The sequence below is a fragment of the Tinamus guttatus genome, unplaced genomic scaffold (assembly GCF_059628265.1).
Source record: "Tinamus guttatus ecotype Peru unplaced genomic scaffold, ASM5962826v1 Tinamus_guttatus_pri_ptg000193l, whole genome shotgun sequence".
NCBI classification, from domain to species: domain Eukaryota; kingdom Metazoa; phylum Chordata; class Aves; order Tinamiformes; family Tinamidae; genus Tinamus; species Tinamus guttatus.
The window spans coordinates 1,852,737-1,872,426 of record NW_028288727.1 but is presented as its reverse complement, the minus strand read 5'-3'; the positions used below and the strand labels follow the sequence as shown (position 1 = coordinate 1,872,426).

Here is a 19,690-nt window from a genome sequence, read left to right as displayed (position 1 = left end):
ATATAAAACCATATAAAGTAGGAAGCCTAACTAACTACTCCATAGGCAAGGCCTAACATCCAAATTTAGGTATTTAAATTGACACCAACCTGAATTTATAAGCACTGTGTCTATAGACTTGTCATCTGGGGAGAAGCACTGAAATTGCTCCTCTTGATACTCCTTGTTTTCAATATGTCTGTTAAGGGCTGTGTCTTACTTTTATCCCAGGAAACCTGAGCAGAAGACAAAGAGGAAATGCTAAGAGAAGAAATTCCTGTTATATTTATCTTATCTCCAGTTAATGTTTTGCTATAAAGAACACTCCACTTACCACTCTCAAGTAGCACAAGAAGTATTTAGCAGTGGCAAGATGTCATGTTTGACAGGGCAATTGCAGCATTCCTGTGGATCTGATAATCTTGAATTATAGGTTTTGGTTGGTTGATTTTTAAACAAACTCCTTTAAAGCAAAAATTCTCAAAAACACAATTTCCTTACACTTTCCTATAGCAACAGAACTCAAAGAAAATTAAAACATTTACCAGAGCTGCACATAATAAGTAATAATCAACACTATTATACCTAATTTATTGTGATGGTAAAAAGGCATTTGTTTCCTATTTCCTAGGAGCCAGTTCCCGTCATTTCTATGGAAATCTCTTCAAAAAGGGCAAGTATTTGATGAGTTTAAAATATGAAGACTGTATAACTCTTATGTAACAAAGGTATAAAATATATAGAAACAGCAGACTAGTGAGATCCAGTCTAATAATGTTTTGTAACATAAACATGTTCTGTTAACATGTTCTGTTTCTTTGTGAACCACTTATGTTTTTCAAGTCTAAAATTAAAACTGTTTAAATCTCCTTAGTTCATACTACTATTCATTTCAAAGCAAGAAAAAGGCAGTATCTGATTCATGAGTTATTGGCATAGTAATCACAGCAGGGATTAACTTGATGGATACAGAAACTCTAGGAGGAGATCCTTGCTGATAAATGCTGATAGACTAAATTCAGGCCGATGGGGATACCAGTGCAAAGCGATCCTTACTGGCACTCCCACATGTTCAGTGTTTGCTCCCCGTGAAAGGCAGGGCTGTTCTGATTCAATTCAATTCACCATGGCTGAGTTTCTGCTAGTCTAACACAAATACCTCATTTGATTACTCTTGTAGGTAGATTCTCATCATTACCTTGTCCCAGACATCAACAGTAGCACCAGACGATTTTATCTTAGTATGGACATGTGACGTTACATTGGGTACACATAATGGAGTTACGTGCAAGCAATGAAATGAAGATTGCATTAACAGGAGGAGGGTTTTACCCAAACAAATCAGTTCTGTCTGTGTGGTTTATTGATTCATATTCTTTCTATATTAGAGTAGAAAGACAAATTTCTCTTAGGATGATTCTATTTTTTTTTCTGATTTTTTTTTTTTTTCTGAAAGAATCTATCTTTTTTTTCTGTGGACTGTGGAAGAAGCTCTGGAGGCAAGCTTGTCCAGTACTCACCTAAGTGATTATTTGGAGAAGGAGTTAGGTATTGCTTTGGAAATTTCCTTCGCCTGTAAAAATGTTGCAGTTAAAAGTTTGTGGTGGAAGTGTAAAAAGGAGATGTTGCATAAAAAGTGAGGTAATCTGTCTCTGTTGCATCCAGTTCATGAAAGGGCTGCTGTTACCAACTACACTAATTCAAGAGGATATGGAAATTCTGGAAAGAACTGTAGAAGGGCCACCAAAGCGATCACTGTCTGAAGAATAAACTTTCTTGTAAAAAGTCAAGGCAAGATATCAGAGGAGACTGAAAAAGAACCAAACATAAAAAAAAAGAACTATATAAAGAGAACCAAATATAAAAAGTCAGCCATCAGAATGGCTTCCTATTGTGTGTGTGTGTGTGTGTGTGGTGGGGCTTTTCAGCACTGATAATAAAGCAATAGCAAGACTGAGTAAGTTCAATTCGTTGATGACAGATGAATTTATTCTTGAAATAGGATCCATTTAATTTAATGTTGGAATACCTCCTAGTGTCAGGATTGGCACCAATAATTGTCTCCTCAGAATGAGATCTGTGGGTGAAAGTATGATTTAATTGTGCTTGTGAGGGGAAAAAAGATTATGTAGCTTCTCTGCCCTATTATTTGTGCTGATTGTAAGGACCTTGACAGACTAACTCCAAGGTCAAAAAAAAAGAGGTTTTGAATGATTTTTTCCCTCCTCTGGTGCGCAAGTAGTTGAGGTAGACATTACCGCTGCTAAGAGAAGAAAGAGAAAAGCTCAGCTTTTATGTCTCACTGAAAGTATTGCTCATGCTTTTAGGACAGTCGTACTGCAAGCTTTGCAGGCAAGAAGGATGTCTGCCCTCTTGAGTTACTTGCATTGCTGTTATAAGTCTTTCCTTTTCCTCTGGCATTTTTGGGAGTTTAAATTTTATGGCCTAAATAAACATAGAAACATAGGTGTAATTAGGAATAAGAAGTGTGTGTCTGGATTAAATTTCATGTCTTGGAATAGGCAGCTCAGAATAAATGAGCTATATATATTTTCCAGCCTTAAACAATTATAAAACATAAGATTTTGAAGACTTGGTCTGAGGGTTAGAATTAGAGAGGAAGTTTGGTGATTACAATAAACATAATGTAGTATCCATTAGGAGTCCTTTTTCTGACTGGCATTCCATGAAAGTAAGCAGTGCTCATGCAGTTTGCATTGCAATGAACACTGCTTATTTCTGTGTTTATTCAATTTACATTTATCAGCAAGATATTTTTCAAATTCTCTGTAAATTCAAGCTATTCTCTCCTGAATTTATTATGTCAGCCTCCTATGAATCAGACTGATCATCTTTCATTTGCTTTGAATAGAACAATTATGTGACTTTAGAAAATTGAAAGAGACTTAAAATTAGTGCTGGAAAAAAATGAAATAATTTGATGAAAAAATGAATCAATCAATTTGCATAGAAATATTTCACAGTACTAGAAAGAAAAAGTCTGTCTATAATTTATGTACTTAAGGATAATACAAATCACAATACTACTGTGCATGTGAATATGTCCCTAATATTGTAAGTAATCACATCAACAGTTGATTTTACCTGATAACTCCCATTTTAAGACTTACAATTTTGGTAAATCTGAACTTCTTTGATTAAAATTGTTCACATCACGTTACTTTCTCAGATTGATTATGTTACAGGCAAATGAAAAGAGAAACAAGAAACTACATTGAGGGAGAAATACAAACATAAAACCTCACTATTCAGATGCTGACTTATAGATTTGAAACTTGGAAGCTAGGAAATGATCAAATAAACCTTTCTTTTTACCTTCTCTCTACTCTTTTGTCCTCACGCACTAGAGTTAATCTGTAATTGAAGGCTTTCTTACAGAATAACCCTTCTACCTTCAGGCACACAGTGGATACACAAGTTGCAAGCAACCATATTTGTGTGTGTGTATATATATATTTATATATACATGTTTTAGGAAAAAAAAAAAACAGCTACAGAAGTTTTAAGAGATTAACTGAATGTGCCATGTTTTCTACAGCAACAGCTCTATGTTGGGTCTGAGTCGGTCATAGCGCAAATCAAGTTCCATCAGTGTGACATGTACGGTACAGCCTGTGCTGACTGCTGTCTCGCTCGAGATCCCTACTGTGCTTGGGATGGCATATCTTGTTCCCGATACTATCCTACAGGAATTCAGGCAAAGAGGTAAGAATTACTTCTTCCTGTAAAATCACTTTTGCCTAACAGATATATAAAGAGCTCCTACTGAAACACAATTTCCTATCTCCTTCTCACACATGTAACTGAACAGTGAAAGGATTTGTTAACTAATAATTCATTAGCCCAGCTTTTGAGAACTGCAATGGATCTGAATTATGACATATATCAAAGTACTGGGAACTTTCTTATGAATGAAGAAAATTTGCTTCTTAATCATTATTTGTCATTATTATGTAGTAAGGATTAAACAATTCCCAACTTTCTTATATCTGCAGTTATAAGATGGGGATAGGAAAGATGGGTGCTTCATTCTTTGTAATGTCAGAGTTTTATTTTGTTTGTATTATACAGGACATATATCACATATATGAAAACTTAAAAAACACATACTGTTTAACCCACATCTTTTTCCATAGCTATTAGATACCTTTGCAACTAAGCTTTTAGCCAGCAAAACTTTGATTATGAATGATTCAGGTTTTTCTTCTGTTTCTGTATTACGTGTGTTTACACATTTTCATATTATATGGAGTCACTCATCATGACTTCAATAATTAGATTTAATTGAGTAACTCTTCTTGTCTAGAGACAGTTTTGAAAAAGAGTAGAAACAGTTCACTCAAAAGAAAATCACACTGTCCTTGAATTGATCATTTTTTTTCTTAAGGAAAAATGAGATTTTTTTTTTTGCATACTGCGGGCCTTATCTTTCCATGAACCTGGATGCGTGGTGAATGCAAACAAACACAACATTGATTATAGCCAGGCACAACAGGCATTTCTTTCGGTTTCCTAAAAGATAATAAACAGAGGAAGGATTGGGTAACTTTTTGTATAGGCATATTAAAAAAGTCAAAATGATAAAGGTAGTCAGTGGTTGAGCATAATCGAGAACCTATCTATCTGAGTTATTCCAGCCATGCCAGTTATAAATTAAACTGAGCTGATAATCCACACCACTTTTGCAGGCACTTTTGCACTTTTTATATACCCTCTTGCAAGCAGACCTAGTGACAGAGGTGGAATCTGAGGGCACAGAGAATATGAGGAGCGTGGCTAACATTCTCAGGCCCCAGAATTAAGCAGGAAAAAGAGAGATAATTTGCTATACAGTGGGCCAGAGTGATTTGTTTCCCTCCAGTATAAGCAGAGATTTTGTTATTATTATAATGTACATGAGTTACTCATCTATCCATGCAAATGCCTTTTCGGAAAGTGGATGAAAAAGTTCCTACCATACTGCTAGGACAGCAATCCCCATTTAAGTTGTTCTCCAGGGTATTTATTGTCTAAGAAAAGATAAGAGAAACCAACTAGATCCTGAGGTCAGCTGCACATTTTTAGCATATTTCTCACTTAAGACAGATTCCAGAGTTGTAGCCCTTAAATTCCCTGACACGCACATTTATCCAGGGCTGAGTGATACGAGCAGCACCCCAGGCACCTTCTTCTGCCTTACCTCAGCAGCATTCAGCAGGTCAGGCTCTAAAAGAAGAAACTCCTGCTGTTATCATCGCCCTTCTCTTAAGATAAGAGCTGCAGCAGTGGAGAAGGGATTTGCACTCTGTTAATTGTTCTCAAAATCTGCAAAACTTGTTTTATATATAGTAATTAAGGGAGTCGGCAGCAAAACTCTTGCTCTGGGGAGGGATGTGCAGCACGGGCTTTGTTCACTTTAGGCAGCTATGAGTAGTTCAGAACAGTTTATATTTAGGACCTTACATTCACCGTGCAATAAAGGGAGAGGCAGGGAAAGCTTCTGGGGACCCATGTATGGAAGAATCCCATTGGGTGCAAGGAAAGCCCTGCTGGAAAAGGAAACTCTCAAGGGACAACATGGAGTTTTCTGACACCAGACCGCCTTGAGCAGGAGATAACCCAACACAGCTGCCCTGTGCTCCAAACACTATTAACTCCATAGAGAGCTGTAGCCTCTGACATGAGTCTTGGCTTGTGGGTTGGACTTGCCCCTTGTCCTAGCTTTCTAGCCAAGCTGTAAACTGCACTAATGTGAGGGCCATTAGGCTTGTTACCTGCTCTCCTGTCAGGCCAAATGTGGCTGATGTACAGTGTATTTAGGTAACTTTTGAGCTGTAAAAGCAGCCCTGCTAGTACAGTGAGAGCACTTGGTAAGAGCTCTCCTCTGCACTCTTAAGAGCAGTCCAACTACTGAAGAGTTTGACATGGAAACATGATGTATTTTGACCCAACATATCCCTCCCGTCCTTTGAGTCAAATGCTATCATCTCCTTTAGATCCTAATGTCCACAAGATATGACAAGTGTTTTGAGAAATGTGAAACAACAGGAAAAAAAGAAGAAGAAGATCTAAGATTTAGAGAGATAAACTGCAGCATAAATTCAGAAAAACCTCTGCTTGACAGCTGGCTACTGATTTATTCAGTTTGAAAAGTTTATATTTTAATTCCTTGCAAATTCATGTCCTGTAATATTAATAATTAATAGTTGAAGGCAATAAAACAAGTTAAGAATCCCGTACCCTGACCCTGCATCATACTGTATTGTCCTGGCAGTTACAGGTGGACTTATTCAGCATACGGCAAAGAGCTAAGATGCCAGAAGGGAATTATATAGCATCAACATGATTGAAGTATGCCTGGAAGTCCAAATAGTTGATTAATATTTTAATTCACTATTACAGCTGTAATCTGAGCTAGACAGGCTCATTTTTTTTATCTAACCAGAAGACGGTCCCACTCCTGCTTTCTCTCCCACCCTGGTTCCTAATGTGATCTACGAAAGTTATGGATGGATTTTTATTTTCTCCAAGGCTCTTCTAAGGCTTTATTTATTTATTTATTTATTCATTTATTTATTTGCTTACTTATTGTTATTCCTTCCTTCCCACATGCCCCCCAAGCCTTCCTGGACCTCGCTGGAGCGCCACTGCTGGCGGCTCAGGGAGAGCCCAGGGGCTGCGGTGACGGCCGCTGACCACCAGGTGGCGGCTTTTAGGCATTTGCTTAACTTTAAACTTTTCTTAAAGTCTGGAATTAGTGCTATCTACCCCTGATTCAATGGCTGCTACTGTAGAAGAAATAATAAACATGAGGATGGTGACAATGATGATGACAACTACTTTGCTTTTTTGCAGATCGCTTTTAATAAGTTGCTGAAAACCCAGGGTTACAGACTGAAATATCCTCTCGTGAAGTCAAAGACTGCAAAACTTACTCCCATATATCCAGTACATTTGTTAGGCACTGAATAATTGTTCCTTACAGTAGTATATCTCATGCATTATCTTGTAGTTTATTGTTCATGGAATTCTGAATAAAATGATATTCTAAAAAATAGTAATAATAACAAATACCGGGGTTATGAGAGTGTTTGTTAAATATATCCCCTTCCATCTCCCTTTCTTTCAGCTCCTACCATTCATTTTTCCTCTTGTTTAAAAAAGTAGCAAGTGATGACACGTGTGATCCCTACCGCCTCCAGTCTCAGTACTTAGAATAGCAAAATGTCACCAAACAAATGGTTATTCCTGTTGAATGCTGCTAACAAATGAAGAAATGTCCAACCTTACACGAGCAGGATTTTTTTCCCTGTCTCTACAGTGATAGAAGAGCAAATTTAGTATGTGCCTGCTAAATATCCTATTTCCTAGCAGACAGGGCTGCTGGAACTGACAGTAGTGGGGTTTTCTTGTTTGTTTTCTCAAGGCTACTGTTTATACTATTTATGCATATTTGCGGACAAGAATGTCTCTCCTGCATAATCTGTGTACACAGTTCTGCAGAGCTGGTGGCAGCATTACCCAACACTAAGACTCCACAGAGTTATCAGTAAGCGCAGCTGCCACCCCAGACATTAAAGTGAGAAATCCCAGGGCATGATAAAATCCTGTTACTATCTATGAATCACAGCTCTCACTTAGCAACATGTATATATTTTTAGCCCTTCTCCCTAAAAAAGCCAGCATGGTCTCAACTGAATTTGCAGACTCCTTTGAAACAATGGCAAAACGTTGGCTCTGTCACTTTGAATATCAGTAAAGGTTGAAGCAGTTCTCTTGGTCCACCTCTACCACTATATCACAAATCTATACGGCAGAATTCAGAAAATAATCACTCCCCATAGGCAACTATGTTATAATACATATATTATCTAATAATCACTCCCTATAAATTCCTATGAGATTATACCTGTATTATCTAAACTAGTAACTAATAATCTGCATTTTGTGTCCTCAAAGACCTGGGAAAAGATAAGTATTAAAAGTAGTAAATAGGAGGAAGCAAGCCAAAGCTACATGGCTTTGCCTATTTCTATCATGTTTGCTTTAAACAGGACACATTAACACCTGTGTTCTATAAGATTTGCCACACTGCATTGTAGAATTATGCTTATTCTTAGCATAACTCTAGCTTTTAGACTGTTGGTGTTATTGCATCTGGCAAGATACAGAGTTGACAGTCTCAATACGTTATTTCTATCTCTTTTAATCAATCTTAATTTTATTTATGAAGATGGACAAAATTGCCATAGAAAAGTATAATTATTCTCAGAATTCATTGTACAATTATGGTTTACCCAACCACAAAACCCACAACAAATATTATCTGAAGAACAATTGCATTAATGCGTTCAGGTTGCAGAGAAGTCCTCTGGATTCTGACCACGGTTCTACCACCAGCTCAATTTACAAGCATGGGCAATTCATTCCTGTGTCTGTTTCCCTATGAATAAAAATAAGCTTAACAACTGACTGCTACACATATTTAATAAAGTATTTCCTCTGTGATTTGTGGTTCTGCTCCCCCTCCAAAAAAAAAAAAAAAAAAAAACCCTATGATAAAAGAACCATGATTCACATACACAGCAAACTATCTGATTTAAAAAAAAAAAAAAAAAAAAAAAAGTTATTTTGGCCTCTGGACTGAGAGAACCCAAGCACCAGCTAAAGAACCCTTTGACTTTTCCTAGTATAGAATGATTCCCAGTTCGCTCAGAGGACCTGGTTTAGTATTTTTTAGATTAAATATAGGCACTCACACAGTGGTCACACAGTTGTGTCTTTCCCTCAAAAAGGTCTATTTCTTTTCTTCAGGAATGTGATTGCAAAGGGAAAATACCAACACAAAAATGTTTATATCATGCAAAAGTTTTAGGAATCCAAATTTAGCTCCTTGTGTTTTTAATGAATACAAGCAAATTCAATATAAACCCATCAATTTGTAAGCTAAGCATGTTTTCTTATCAATTTCTTTTTTCTTTTTTTTGCTTCCCTCCAGACGTTTCCGCAGACAAGATGTTCGCCATGGAAATGCAGCACAGCAGTGCTTTGGCCAGCAGTTCATTGGTAATCTACTCACAAGCTTACAAATTGCTAGCAAACGCCTGGAGCAGAGGACACAGATTTTGCCAGCAGTTTGTGCTGTGCCATAATATTACCTGTGTTCGTTTATTTATTTACTCACATGTTCCTGCTCCTATAGCCTCCATTTCATACAGGTCTTAGCAATGACTGCTTAGACTTCAGAGCAGCTCTGTCCTGTTGTGTCTTTTAGTTTCTTAGGGGGATAAAGTAGATTTTGGAAGACTCTCTTCCACTTTGAAATATTTATTATATATTACATTTCAAATAGAAGGTAAGATATCACAATGACCTCAAATCTTCTGTTTTTGAGGTCTAAAACTGATAATTTCTCTCTTACTACTGTGGAATAAGATGATTCAATCAATGAAGGATTTGGTCTCCTCCAGCATTGCATATTCTAACTTATCTTCTTTGAGATGCTTTCTGGACAGAAAAGTAGAAAGGACTCTTGATAAATGGTGTTCATCTTGGTTTTGTTAACAGCCTTGGGCCAAAATTATACAAGCTTTTACATATTTAACAAAGCTCTATCTGCATATGTGTACATAATGGACATGCATAATATAAAATACAATTTATATAGCTATTAAGTGTTTCATTCTGTGATAAGACAAACATTCTCATTTTTATCCAGAAAAATATATATTTTGTGATTATTTTTAAGCATATATTGAATTCTCCTCTTGAACTGACTGCAAATCAAGTGACTCATATGAACCTAGTACAAGAAACCGACATTTTAAAGGGTTGAGATGTATTTCTCCACATGATCTTAGCTGAATCACGGTACAATTTGAACAGTCTGTGTCATGGCCAAATCCCATGAGATGTTCAAATTATGTTTGCTCCCCTTCTCTCCAGTAGAATATTCATTTCCTGGGGAAGATCTTTACCAAGGACTGACTTCCACTCACAGTCTGGCTGGGTGTTTTAAAACCTTTGTTTTCCTTCCAGGTGAAGTCATGGAGAAGACTGAGGAGCGACTGGTTTATGGGATTGAATACAACAGCACCCTCCTGGAATGTACCCCAAGAACTTTGCAAGCAAAAGTAATCTGGTTTGTCCAGAGAGCACATGACACTAAAAAGGAAGAGGTAACTATTGCTATACTCTGACCCTTTAATAAAAAGAGCCAACTCTTCATTGGTCATGGGTTGCTGAAATGTGCACAAGTATATGGTAGGATCATTGTGTATCATTGTGTCCATCTGCTGTATTGAGTTAATAGACCTGAGAATTTCATCTGGTGTTTGAACACAATTTCATGAAATAGATTAAATACACAGATTTTAGAAATTATCTAAACTTGATTTATATCTCAAAAACAAACAAGCAAAAAAAGAATACTGTATCAATTATGGCGTGTTATTCTAGAGACGGAAAGTATACGTATTATTCCCAATGTAATCCCTAGATTACTATCTGTTGATTCTTTCTGCCTCACCTGCTAACACTACAGAGCTCTCTGAACGCTGGCGTCTGTATGCATGTATTACATATGTGTTTCTACATATATATACTTCTACATTATCTGCCTCTTCTACATACATTGCCTTGTTATGAAAGCACTTCATTATTTTATACCACCTATCTGATACACATCAATTTTGCTATCCCTTAAAATACCAGAGCATATCAGAGCACAAAACTAAAGACCACCAAAGGGCATGGCTGTCTTATTGCCTAGCAATTAGGCTCTACTGAGAGCACCAAGCCCCAGCTTGGCTGCAGGCATCTGGAATGGTGTTCATCTGGCAGTGGATGTGGACATGCACAGCGAAGAGAGAAATGAAGCTGATCGCTGTAGCCTGTCTTTGACCCTGCAGTAGTTGGTGTTGCAGATATAGCTAGTGGTACCAACTCATTCTAAGCTAGACAACTTCATTTGATCAGGTAAAAAATGAATAGGTAAACCACTGAATACAAAGGTAAGCAGAGACACCACACTCAGCTATCTAAAATTTAGAAATCACACTAAGATAGCTAAAATTTAGAAAACTGAACAACATCCTCAAGGTTCATAAAACACTTTTTTTTTCTTTTTTTTCTTTTTTTTGCCAAAAAGTTTGTCCGAGTTCTTAAATGAAACACTCAGCTTTTCAAAGTCTTAGATTCCTTCCCAAGTCCTAGACGATCGTCATGTTTGCAATTTCCTCATTGATTTACCTGGAATATCCTAATCTATTATTCATAGTAAACTTTAAAATATTTATTTGGCCTTTCACTAAAAGTACTGAAGTGTAATAATTTTTCTGGAGAAGGAAATATTGTCCTATTATATGCGTGTTCCACCAGACTTAGTGCCACCCATCTGTGGCTCTAGTAATGCGCACCACAAACTCTTATTTTCCAGTATCTCTTTATACTACTGGGGATGATTTCTTTTAATATTTTCTCCTGGAAGTTATTCCATTTTACACAAATAATTATATGGTCAACAGAATGAGGACTATCCTAAGAAGAATCTTGCTAGTATTCAGCATCTTACCATTAAAAGAAACACTGGGATTTAATTCATCTTACCTTTTCTACTAGCTCATTGGATAGCTTATGCTCTTTGTTTGCTAGGTCCTGTGAATTTTCAGTTTTAATAACATAGCTCGCAGGAACTGAAGGGGGAGCATGGCGACCAAACTCAGAACTGTGAATTCAAGATTATAATCACCTTAAAATAAGACATTTAAAAATATCTGTGAGTGTTGAATGAACACCTGGTAATGCATAAGAGCAACCACAGGGACATTTACTGCAGTTCAACCAGCAAATGTTTCTCACCCAGTACTGCATATGCAGGTTTCACTATTAATACTCTCTTTGATTGTAGTGTTTTACTCATTTTAGTGAGTGACTAACCCATGCTGGGAAAACAGGAAACTACCTGCTTCAAGATTTGCTCTACTCTTCTTGTCCATTAGACTTCTTTCCTTTCACAGCTTAATCTCTTTTTCACTTCACAACAGTGTTTTATTTACTTAAAAGACTTTGCATTGAGGGATCTTAGATTTCCTTAATCCTCCCCTCCAAAGTTAACATTATATTACTGAAGTCATATTTCAGAACTAATTGTACTGATTTAATCTAATAATAAAATATATATACATTATATATATGTCAATTATTTTTCAGGTGAAGACAGATGATAGAATAATCAAAATGGACCTTGGCCTCTTATTCCTGAAGCTGCACCGACTGGATGCAGGGACCTATTTTTGCCAGACAGTGGAACACAGCATTGTTCATACTGTCAGGAAAATCACCCTGGAAATAGTCGAGGAAGAACGTGTAGATGAAATGTTCAATAAAGACTATGAGGAGGAAATACCTCACAAAATGCCATGCCCAATCCAGAGCAGTATACCTCAGGCATCAAAGCCATGGTATAAGGAGTTTCTTCAATTAATTGGTTACAGCAACTTCCAGAGGGTTGAAGAATATTGTGAAAAAGTGTGGTGTACAGATAAGAAGAGAAAAAAGCTCAAAATGTCTCCATCCAAGTGGAAATATGCCAACCCACAGGAGAAGAAGGCAAAGCTCAGGCCAGAGCATTATCGATTGCCAAGGAACATAGCTGACTCTTGATGGACCAAATCTATCTATTGTTGCTGTGAGAATTTTTATTTGGACTTCAGAATGAGGGATAAATCAGTCTTGGTTTTGGTAAATGCCACAGGCTTATATATATATAACATATTGGGACTAAAACCAGAAATGCTATGGTAAGTTATACTGTATATTCTCGATGACTGTTTAGAAGCATTTTAAACAAAATCTCCCTGGTTCTAAATAGGTCAGCACAGTCAGAGTTTCACATTAAGGACATGACAATCCTCAGATTTTGAGTGCTTTAATTAATCTCCTATGTGGACCATACTTATGCTGTATATTGTTGCATCGAATGCCATATTTAAGCACGTCCAAATAGCTAACCATTCATGAGCAGATGAAAAATATAATGTATATCTTTTCTTGGTTTCACAAATTTCTCATGTTTGTGAAAGCGGCACATCCTAATATCTCTCCTTTTGATTGTGACCTGTCTGAATTTATCACTGAGAATAATGAGATGTGTTAATATGGTGTACTGCTCTTTCTAAAGATAATGAAGGGAAACTATTTCCTTCCCACATTTATTTGTCTTACCAGACATTTATGAAGCACAGTGTACTGTCAACTGTCATGGCTAATAATATTGCATAATAACTTGATGTAAGTTAAACGCATGCTGACAACACAAACATTGCAATTTGTCAACATATCTGTATAAAAAGTTGGAATAATGTTTTAGATAGCAAACAAGTCATGACTATTGTAATGAGCATTGCCTTAGTAAGGACATGATTTAAGCGAGTGCCCTCTCGTGGCAAAACAAAACATTTCTAACATTGTCATTTATCTTCTCAAGAAATGTGTAGAGTTAAGGGATACCCAGAGCCACAGGGGTTTTGCTTTCAGCACACACTTGTCCCCACGCACTAAATCCACAGTCTTAGAAGGCAGGGTTTGAAATCACTTAAGGTGGAAAGACAGCATATGAAGTAATGCTTTCTGTTGTTAATGTCCTTTGAGGGTAAAATGCAGTCATATAATGTTAGGATGTAGATTAAGAATGTCATTCTGTCTAAAATGCATCTGTGTGGGTACTGTTTCACAGTCTGACACAGGTAAATCTTTTCCCGATATGTGATCTCTGGTCCAAAGAGCTGTTTTGCTGCTCTCGTCACTGATACCATATCTAAGATTATCAAGAATCAAAAAAAAGAAAATAAATAAATCTTTGTTCAAGTACCAGAAACCAGGTGTATAAAATTCCAGTAACCCAGCATTTTACTACTAAAGATACTTGGGAAACATGCTAGCATAATATAAGTTGGATACTAAAAGAAAAAAAATAAAGAAGTAAGAAATATGAGTTACCTACTCAGGTAAGAATTGTGCCGCCAGTCGGGTAAGTATTCTAGTATACCAGCAGTCCAGTTTATACCGGCTTTGATTTACCAAGCATATATTCAGAGGTTTCACCAACCATGGAGAGAATTTCATGTCCAACTTGAATGTCTTACTAGGAACAGCATTGGGTATTAGTGGGAGTTAACATCCTGAGAACATAGAGGGTGCTGACCTAGTGTTTTCAATACATGCACACGGTGTGCAAGAGGGTCTGGCCATGTTTCTGAGTTGCTTTCAGTAGCAGTGACCTTTGCTGCCTTCCTCAAGAGCAGGAAATACCACAGTGTTCAAATGAATCCTCATGTACGCGGCCAGCAACAGCACGGAGGGTAAAACAAGGCCTCATCTCGGATCACTATAACAGTAGATAGACCTTTCAGGCATCTAGTTATGTCAAGGAAACTCCACTTATCTGAGGGCTTCTTGTTCTATCCTGTGCTTCTTTTAACTAGAATGACTGTCTGGGAGAAGGGAATGGACATTGTGAGTAGCCTTGCATGTATTCATCCAGTTGGTAACCTCTATCTGACACAGGACACTCGATAAATTCAGTTTCCAATGCCAGCTTCTAGGAATGTAGTTGCAGTTAGGATCCTGTCTTTATTTAGTCACACTGAAATTCTCTTCTGATAAAGTCTGCTTCTTTTCAACAGGAATGGGAGTTACTTTTTTTTTTTTTTTTCGTTTGTTTATTAGTATCTAGTGCCAAATATGTCATGGCTGTAATATTAGAAAGAAACATAACATCCTCACCCTGAAGAAACAAATATAACTGTCTCATTCTCTGAGACTGCAGGTGGAAATCATGTGATATGCAAATCAGGATTCCTAATTTAATATGAGATTGTTTATTTTTAGCTCCTTATCCCTTTAATGGTTATATGTGGAGAATTGCATTAAGTTCTTATATTTAAAATTTAAAATTTTTAGTTTACACCTTGCAGTCATCACCATCACATTCATTATAAGAATTCACAGCTGCAAGGTCTTGTTTAAAAATGCTGTGACAATTACAGAAGAGAAAGTGACAATAATGTATTTTGGAAGGATATACACAAATGTTCTGTTCACAGACAATGTTATTTAAAATGTTTTTTTTTGTATATATGGCGGGGGGCATTGTCTGCTTCTTTTCATTATGAGTTTGATGTATTTTGTATGTGCATGAAGTGGTCAAATTATAAATATAATTAATTGGCTGACATACTCTGTATTATTTCTCGTTATTTTGAGATTAAGAATATGCTGATGTTCAGATCAATAGGTACACATAGCTATTTACAGATACCCTTAAAATTGCATTTTATCTATAGATTCAAATCAGGACAGAGGGGTGTTAATGCACTGTGGCCAATCAGAAAACCGTGACACTAGGTAATTAGTAGATTTAGGCTGGCAACATTAAATATCATTTGTAAAAGCTATGATTAGATCAACATCTTTTTCCATGTGTGTATTTCAGAGTGGAACACAGTCACTTAAAACTAGATCTAATTCACTGAGAAGCAATAGTTTGGATGAAGTTTTGAAATATGGCTTGCACCATGACAAGGGACAAACCATTTCAAATAATCTGGGCTAAGTGCTTTCTTGATTTCTTCAGTGTATCCATGTTTTTATTATTATCATTATCATTATTTTCTCTCTCTCTCTTCTTGCCATTTGTTGTAAATATGATTATTGTTACCTCTTACAAACTCAGGCTCTGTTGGGACACCTAGCCAAGACAGTGCTAATCTGCTGTGATATTTCTGGCTTGTGTATCTCAAAACAGGTCTTCAGAGTCTACAAGACTTTTCTGCACCATAACACAGGTCTCTTCATGTAGAACAGATTTGTGAAAGAAAGAAAAATAATTGTCTACATTCATTTGCCTGAACAGCAGAGTTAGCCACAATAATCCGAAGAACTACTTTGATTAACTTCTAACAACACATATAGTAATGGAGGTTCTCTTATTACTAAAATACATACATAGAGAGAGAGAGAGAGAGAAAATTTTCAATTTTCTTTCCCTCAAAGGAACTCAGACAGTTTCCATTTTAAAAAGTCCATTTATCTCCTTAGTCAACCTTGGAGCAGGAAGCTGGAGTTATTTATGCTACTCCATGTCTCTGGGTCTAGGAGGTATAAAACCCTTTGAAAGCTGCACTGTCCAGATAAGAAGCATTGAAAGTGAGCTTTTTTCAAATTTGTTACCTAGCAGGATGCCTGCAACTCTTCTCAATCCTTGAATCCTGTTCAATTCAGAAGATCAGTGTTTTTAAAGCACTAGAAGGAGTATTCCTGTTCAGTTAGCATAAGTATTCACCATAAATGAAGACATGATGGACAAGTCTTGTCTTTGGTTGATATTTACCTTCTCCACTAGTGATTATTTTGTGTTATTTTTATTTTTGAGGATTTTATTTTTAATTTACCTGACTAGTACTGTAAAATGAAAAACAACACAGCTTTAGCAATGTCAAGTAAAAGCTACTAGTAATACTGAGTTAATCAACATTTTCGAGTGATACTAATTTTTGATTTGTAATCAGCTATTCCTGAATAACCTTTCACAACAACCTAATCTATCACTGTAATCTCATTTGTCAAAATAGCTTTTTCATTTTCCAGTTACGCACCTTATAAACCTTGGAGTAAGATACAACTCACACAAGGTTAAAACAGGGAAATATATTGTTAAGCCTGTGCTCACAGGTGCTCATAATTTGTTTTGAGGCTATGTAAAGCTGCAGGGTGTAGATGACCTGAATGAAGCTGGAGCAATCAGCTGTACTGATTTCTAGATTTACTGAGTTTCTTACTCATATCTGGACAGAGCAGATTTGATTGCAGGAGGATAAACCTGTATCCTTTAAGGTTTTGGTGAGTCAAAGATCTTTCTTACTTGCAACATCTGTCAAACTCAAACCAGAAACAATGCTAGTTAATTGCAGAATTTCATGCTTTTCAGAAAGTTTTGCACACCTTCTAGAAACTACATTTGGAGAAGTACAGTCTAGAATTACATATAATATCAGTTAATTAATTATCTAACATCTTTTAAGATAAATCTGATCAGTTTTGAGAGTTATTTGAAATTCAGTGTATCCAAAGAATCACACAAATATTCTCTGATTTTTTTTCTTCTAATTCTGAAGTGCCACACTCTCCTAATGTCCTTGGCATGAATTTCAGGCATGTGTGTGATGACATAATAATAATAATAATAGTAATTATAATAGCAGCAGTAACAGCTGAAACTCACTGTCTTCCCAATAATAAGAGATGAAATCTGCAGACCAATGGGAATGATTAAGGTTGCCCCATGAGTGTCTTCTTCTTTTTAATTTGTTAGATATATTAAAAATTACTATGAATAATCAGAATTTGAATAATGAACACAGTGGATCTTGTCAAAATCTGGTAATAGATAGCTTCAAATTGTGGTTTTAACATGGCATACTTATCATTAGTATTTAATTTACTGGATTTCCTCCACTTATTCAGGTTACCTCCTATATTATAAATTACAATGATTGTTTGACAGTGCCTTGCCTTGCAAGGTTCCCTACAATGCGATGTGGTGGGCTGCAGAGGTGTTCATGGCAGTTCCAGATGGATGGGCAAGTTAAGCCACACAGTATATCGATATTCCTGACTTTCAAGCACAAGAGCCTGCGGATTGCTCAGACTTTGCTCCCTCCTTAGCTTTTGAAGAACTAAGATTTTTCAGTTGAAATCCATTTGATCCTTTTTTTAGATGTGGTTATCAGAATGGGATGAGTTGGCAGATTAACCCCACCATAAGAACCATAATGCTTGAAGGCCATCAGAAAGACCATTTCAAGCTATTTTCTGTGCATCTAAATGACTCACAAGGTTTAAATATATGTTTTTTATACTTCTGTTCCCATTTATACTGCTGGCTGTGAAGTCAATTGGTTCTCAAATTTCAAGATCAAGTAAGTAGTCCAAAACATCAGAGGTATTTTCTGAGCAGTTGTGTCCTAAAAAACTAGCAAATGAAGCCAGTGGGGAGGATGAAGTTGACATTTAACAAGAAATCAATGTATCTAGAAAAATGTTCTTGAAAAGAGATTTAAAAAAAAAAAAAAAAAAAAAAAAAAAAGAAAAAAAAACAGAAACCATTATGTAATATGCTCTCCTTCATTCTGCAGGCACGGTTTCATCAGAGATTAATTTTAATAAGAAGTTTTATTATTTATATTTGCATGGAAACTAGGGAAATCAAGTATTCACTCACTCAGATATTCTCGCATTTCTGGGAAAACAGATATTCATAAAATCAAAGACTAACTTCCAAAGAATAACTTCCTTTATATCTTCCTTCTTTTTAATCTTAAAAGAGCGAGTTTTTTTTTTTTTTAATGTGCACTGACCTTTTAAGAGTGTGAATATGGTAAAATATTCAACCTCCAGAATGTTAAATATTCTCCTGAAATTATAACTATTCCAGTCTAAAACTTTACCATTTCAGTTCTCCACTCAGGCTTTCTAATTACTTTTTCACGTCTTCATGGCATTGCATTGTGAATTTCAGTAAATGTCACACAAGGCACACAAAACCTTGAACTCAGAGATAAAACATCAGGGAATAATTTTTACTGGTATGGGGCTAGTGCCTACAACAGTCTAGGAACTGTTTACCCTCAGATTTGTAGAAAAAGATCTTGAATTGTAACACCTTCCTCCTCCATAACTGTCAATGGTGCTGAAGTTACCAAAATGCTTGCCCCAAGAGCAAGTGGCTCTTACCACTGACTACTCCCAGGGCACATAGAGCAGCCCTACACTGATGCAGAGGGTTAGACAACACAAGGATTATGGACACTTTTCTGGGAACATCACAAAATGTCCATGACAAGAGTCAAGGGTGCTGGATTAAATGAGGTGCTGGTGGGAAGAGGCTGGACATGGAATGATTGGTGGGGAAAGAGATAGATGATGTGGCAAACAAGCATGATCATCCCCTCCTGGGGATGAACTGGACAGGTGCTTGGTACAACAAGTAGGAGTGATAGCTGCCATTTTAATTTGGAGGAAAATTCATGTCCTCTTCAGGTTCATTTAACTTTTGAAGTATGTTATTTGTACACCATTTGTCACTTACAGCAACTTCTTCACTACATTTGATGCTGTGCAAAGAGAGAGATGGAGGAAAAAGAAGAGAGAGATTTATTACTAACTTCTGTAATTTGAATTGTCCTTCCTGGAAGGCTGGCTTAGTGAAATTTAAACTAACAAATGGCACCATTTGGCCAGCAGATGCCTTACGCACCAGAGAGGTTTCATCTTAAAAGAAGCCTGCACAGATGGTCATCATTACGCCAGCTACACAATGCCTCAAAATCCTTTCTATTAGCCTGGCAGGAGCTGAATCTGCACGTGGGCTATACTTTCAAAGACTGCAGAGGAACTGCGCCTATACGAGAGAAGTCAGACTTCTCTCTTCTCACTGTAACACTCAATGTAACGCTATAAAAGAAACTTTCAAAGATGAGAACTGAAAAACAGACTGTGATCTCTTTCAGGTCCCAAGTTCAATCTGTATCCCACATAACAGTTGCTTCTTTTAAGACAAATGAAAAAAAAAAAAAAAAGTACATCAAATGAAGAAATTATTCTCTTGTTGTTATCAAAAACATAAGTTGTGTTGTGGGAAACATATCCTTAC

At 36.5% G+C, this 19,690-nt stretch overlaps 1 protein-coding gene across 1 annotated transcript in view; it reads left to right on the top strand.

The window, feature by feature from the left end:
* The window catches only part of SEMA3E (semaphorin 3E), a 127,777-nt gene extending 114,306 nt beyond the window's left edge, over nucleotides 1-13,471 (top strand). The window contains exons 15-19 of the mRNA XM_088523518.1: nucleotides 611-652; nucleotides 3,539-3,705; nucleotides 8,978-9,045; nucleotides 10,018-10,157; nucleotides 12,190-13,471. Of these exons, the coding sequence (XP_088379644.1) occupies nucleotides 611-652; nucleotides 3,539-3,705; nucleotides 8,978-9,045; nucleotides 10,018-10,157; nucleotides 12,190-12,642 (870 nt within the window). The 3' untranslated portion in view covers nucleotides 12,643-13,471. The remainder of the gene's footprint in view (nucleotides 1-610; nucleotides 653-3,538; nucleotides 3,706-8,977; nucleotides 9,046-10,017; nucleotides 10,158-12,189) is intronic.
* The last annotated feature ends 6,219 nt before the right edge of the window (nucleotides 13,472-19,690 follow it).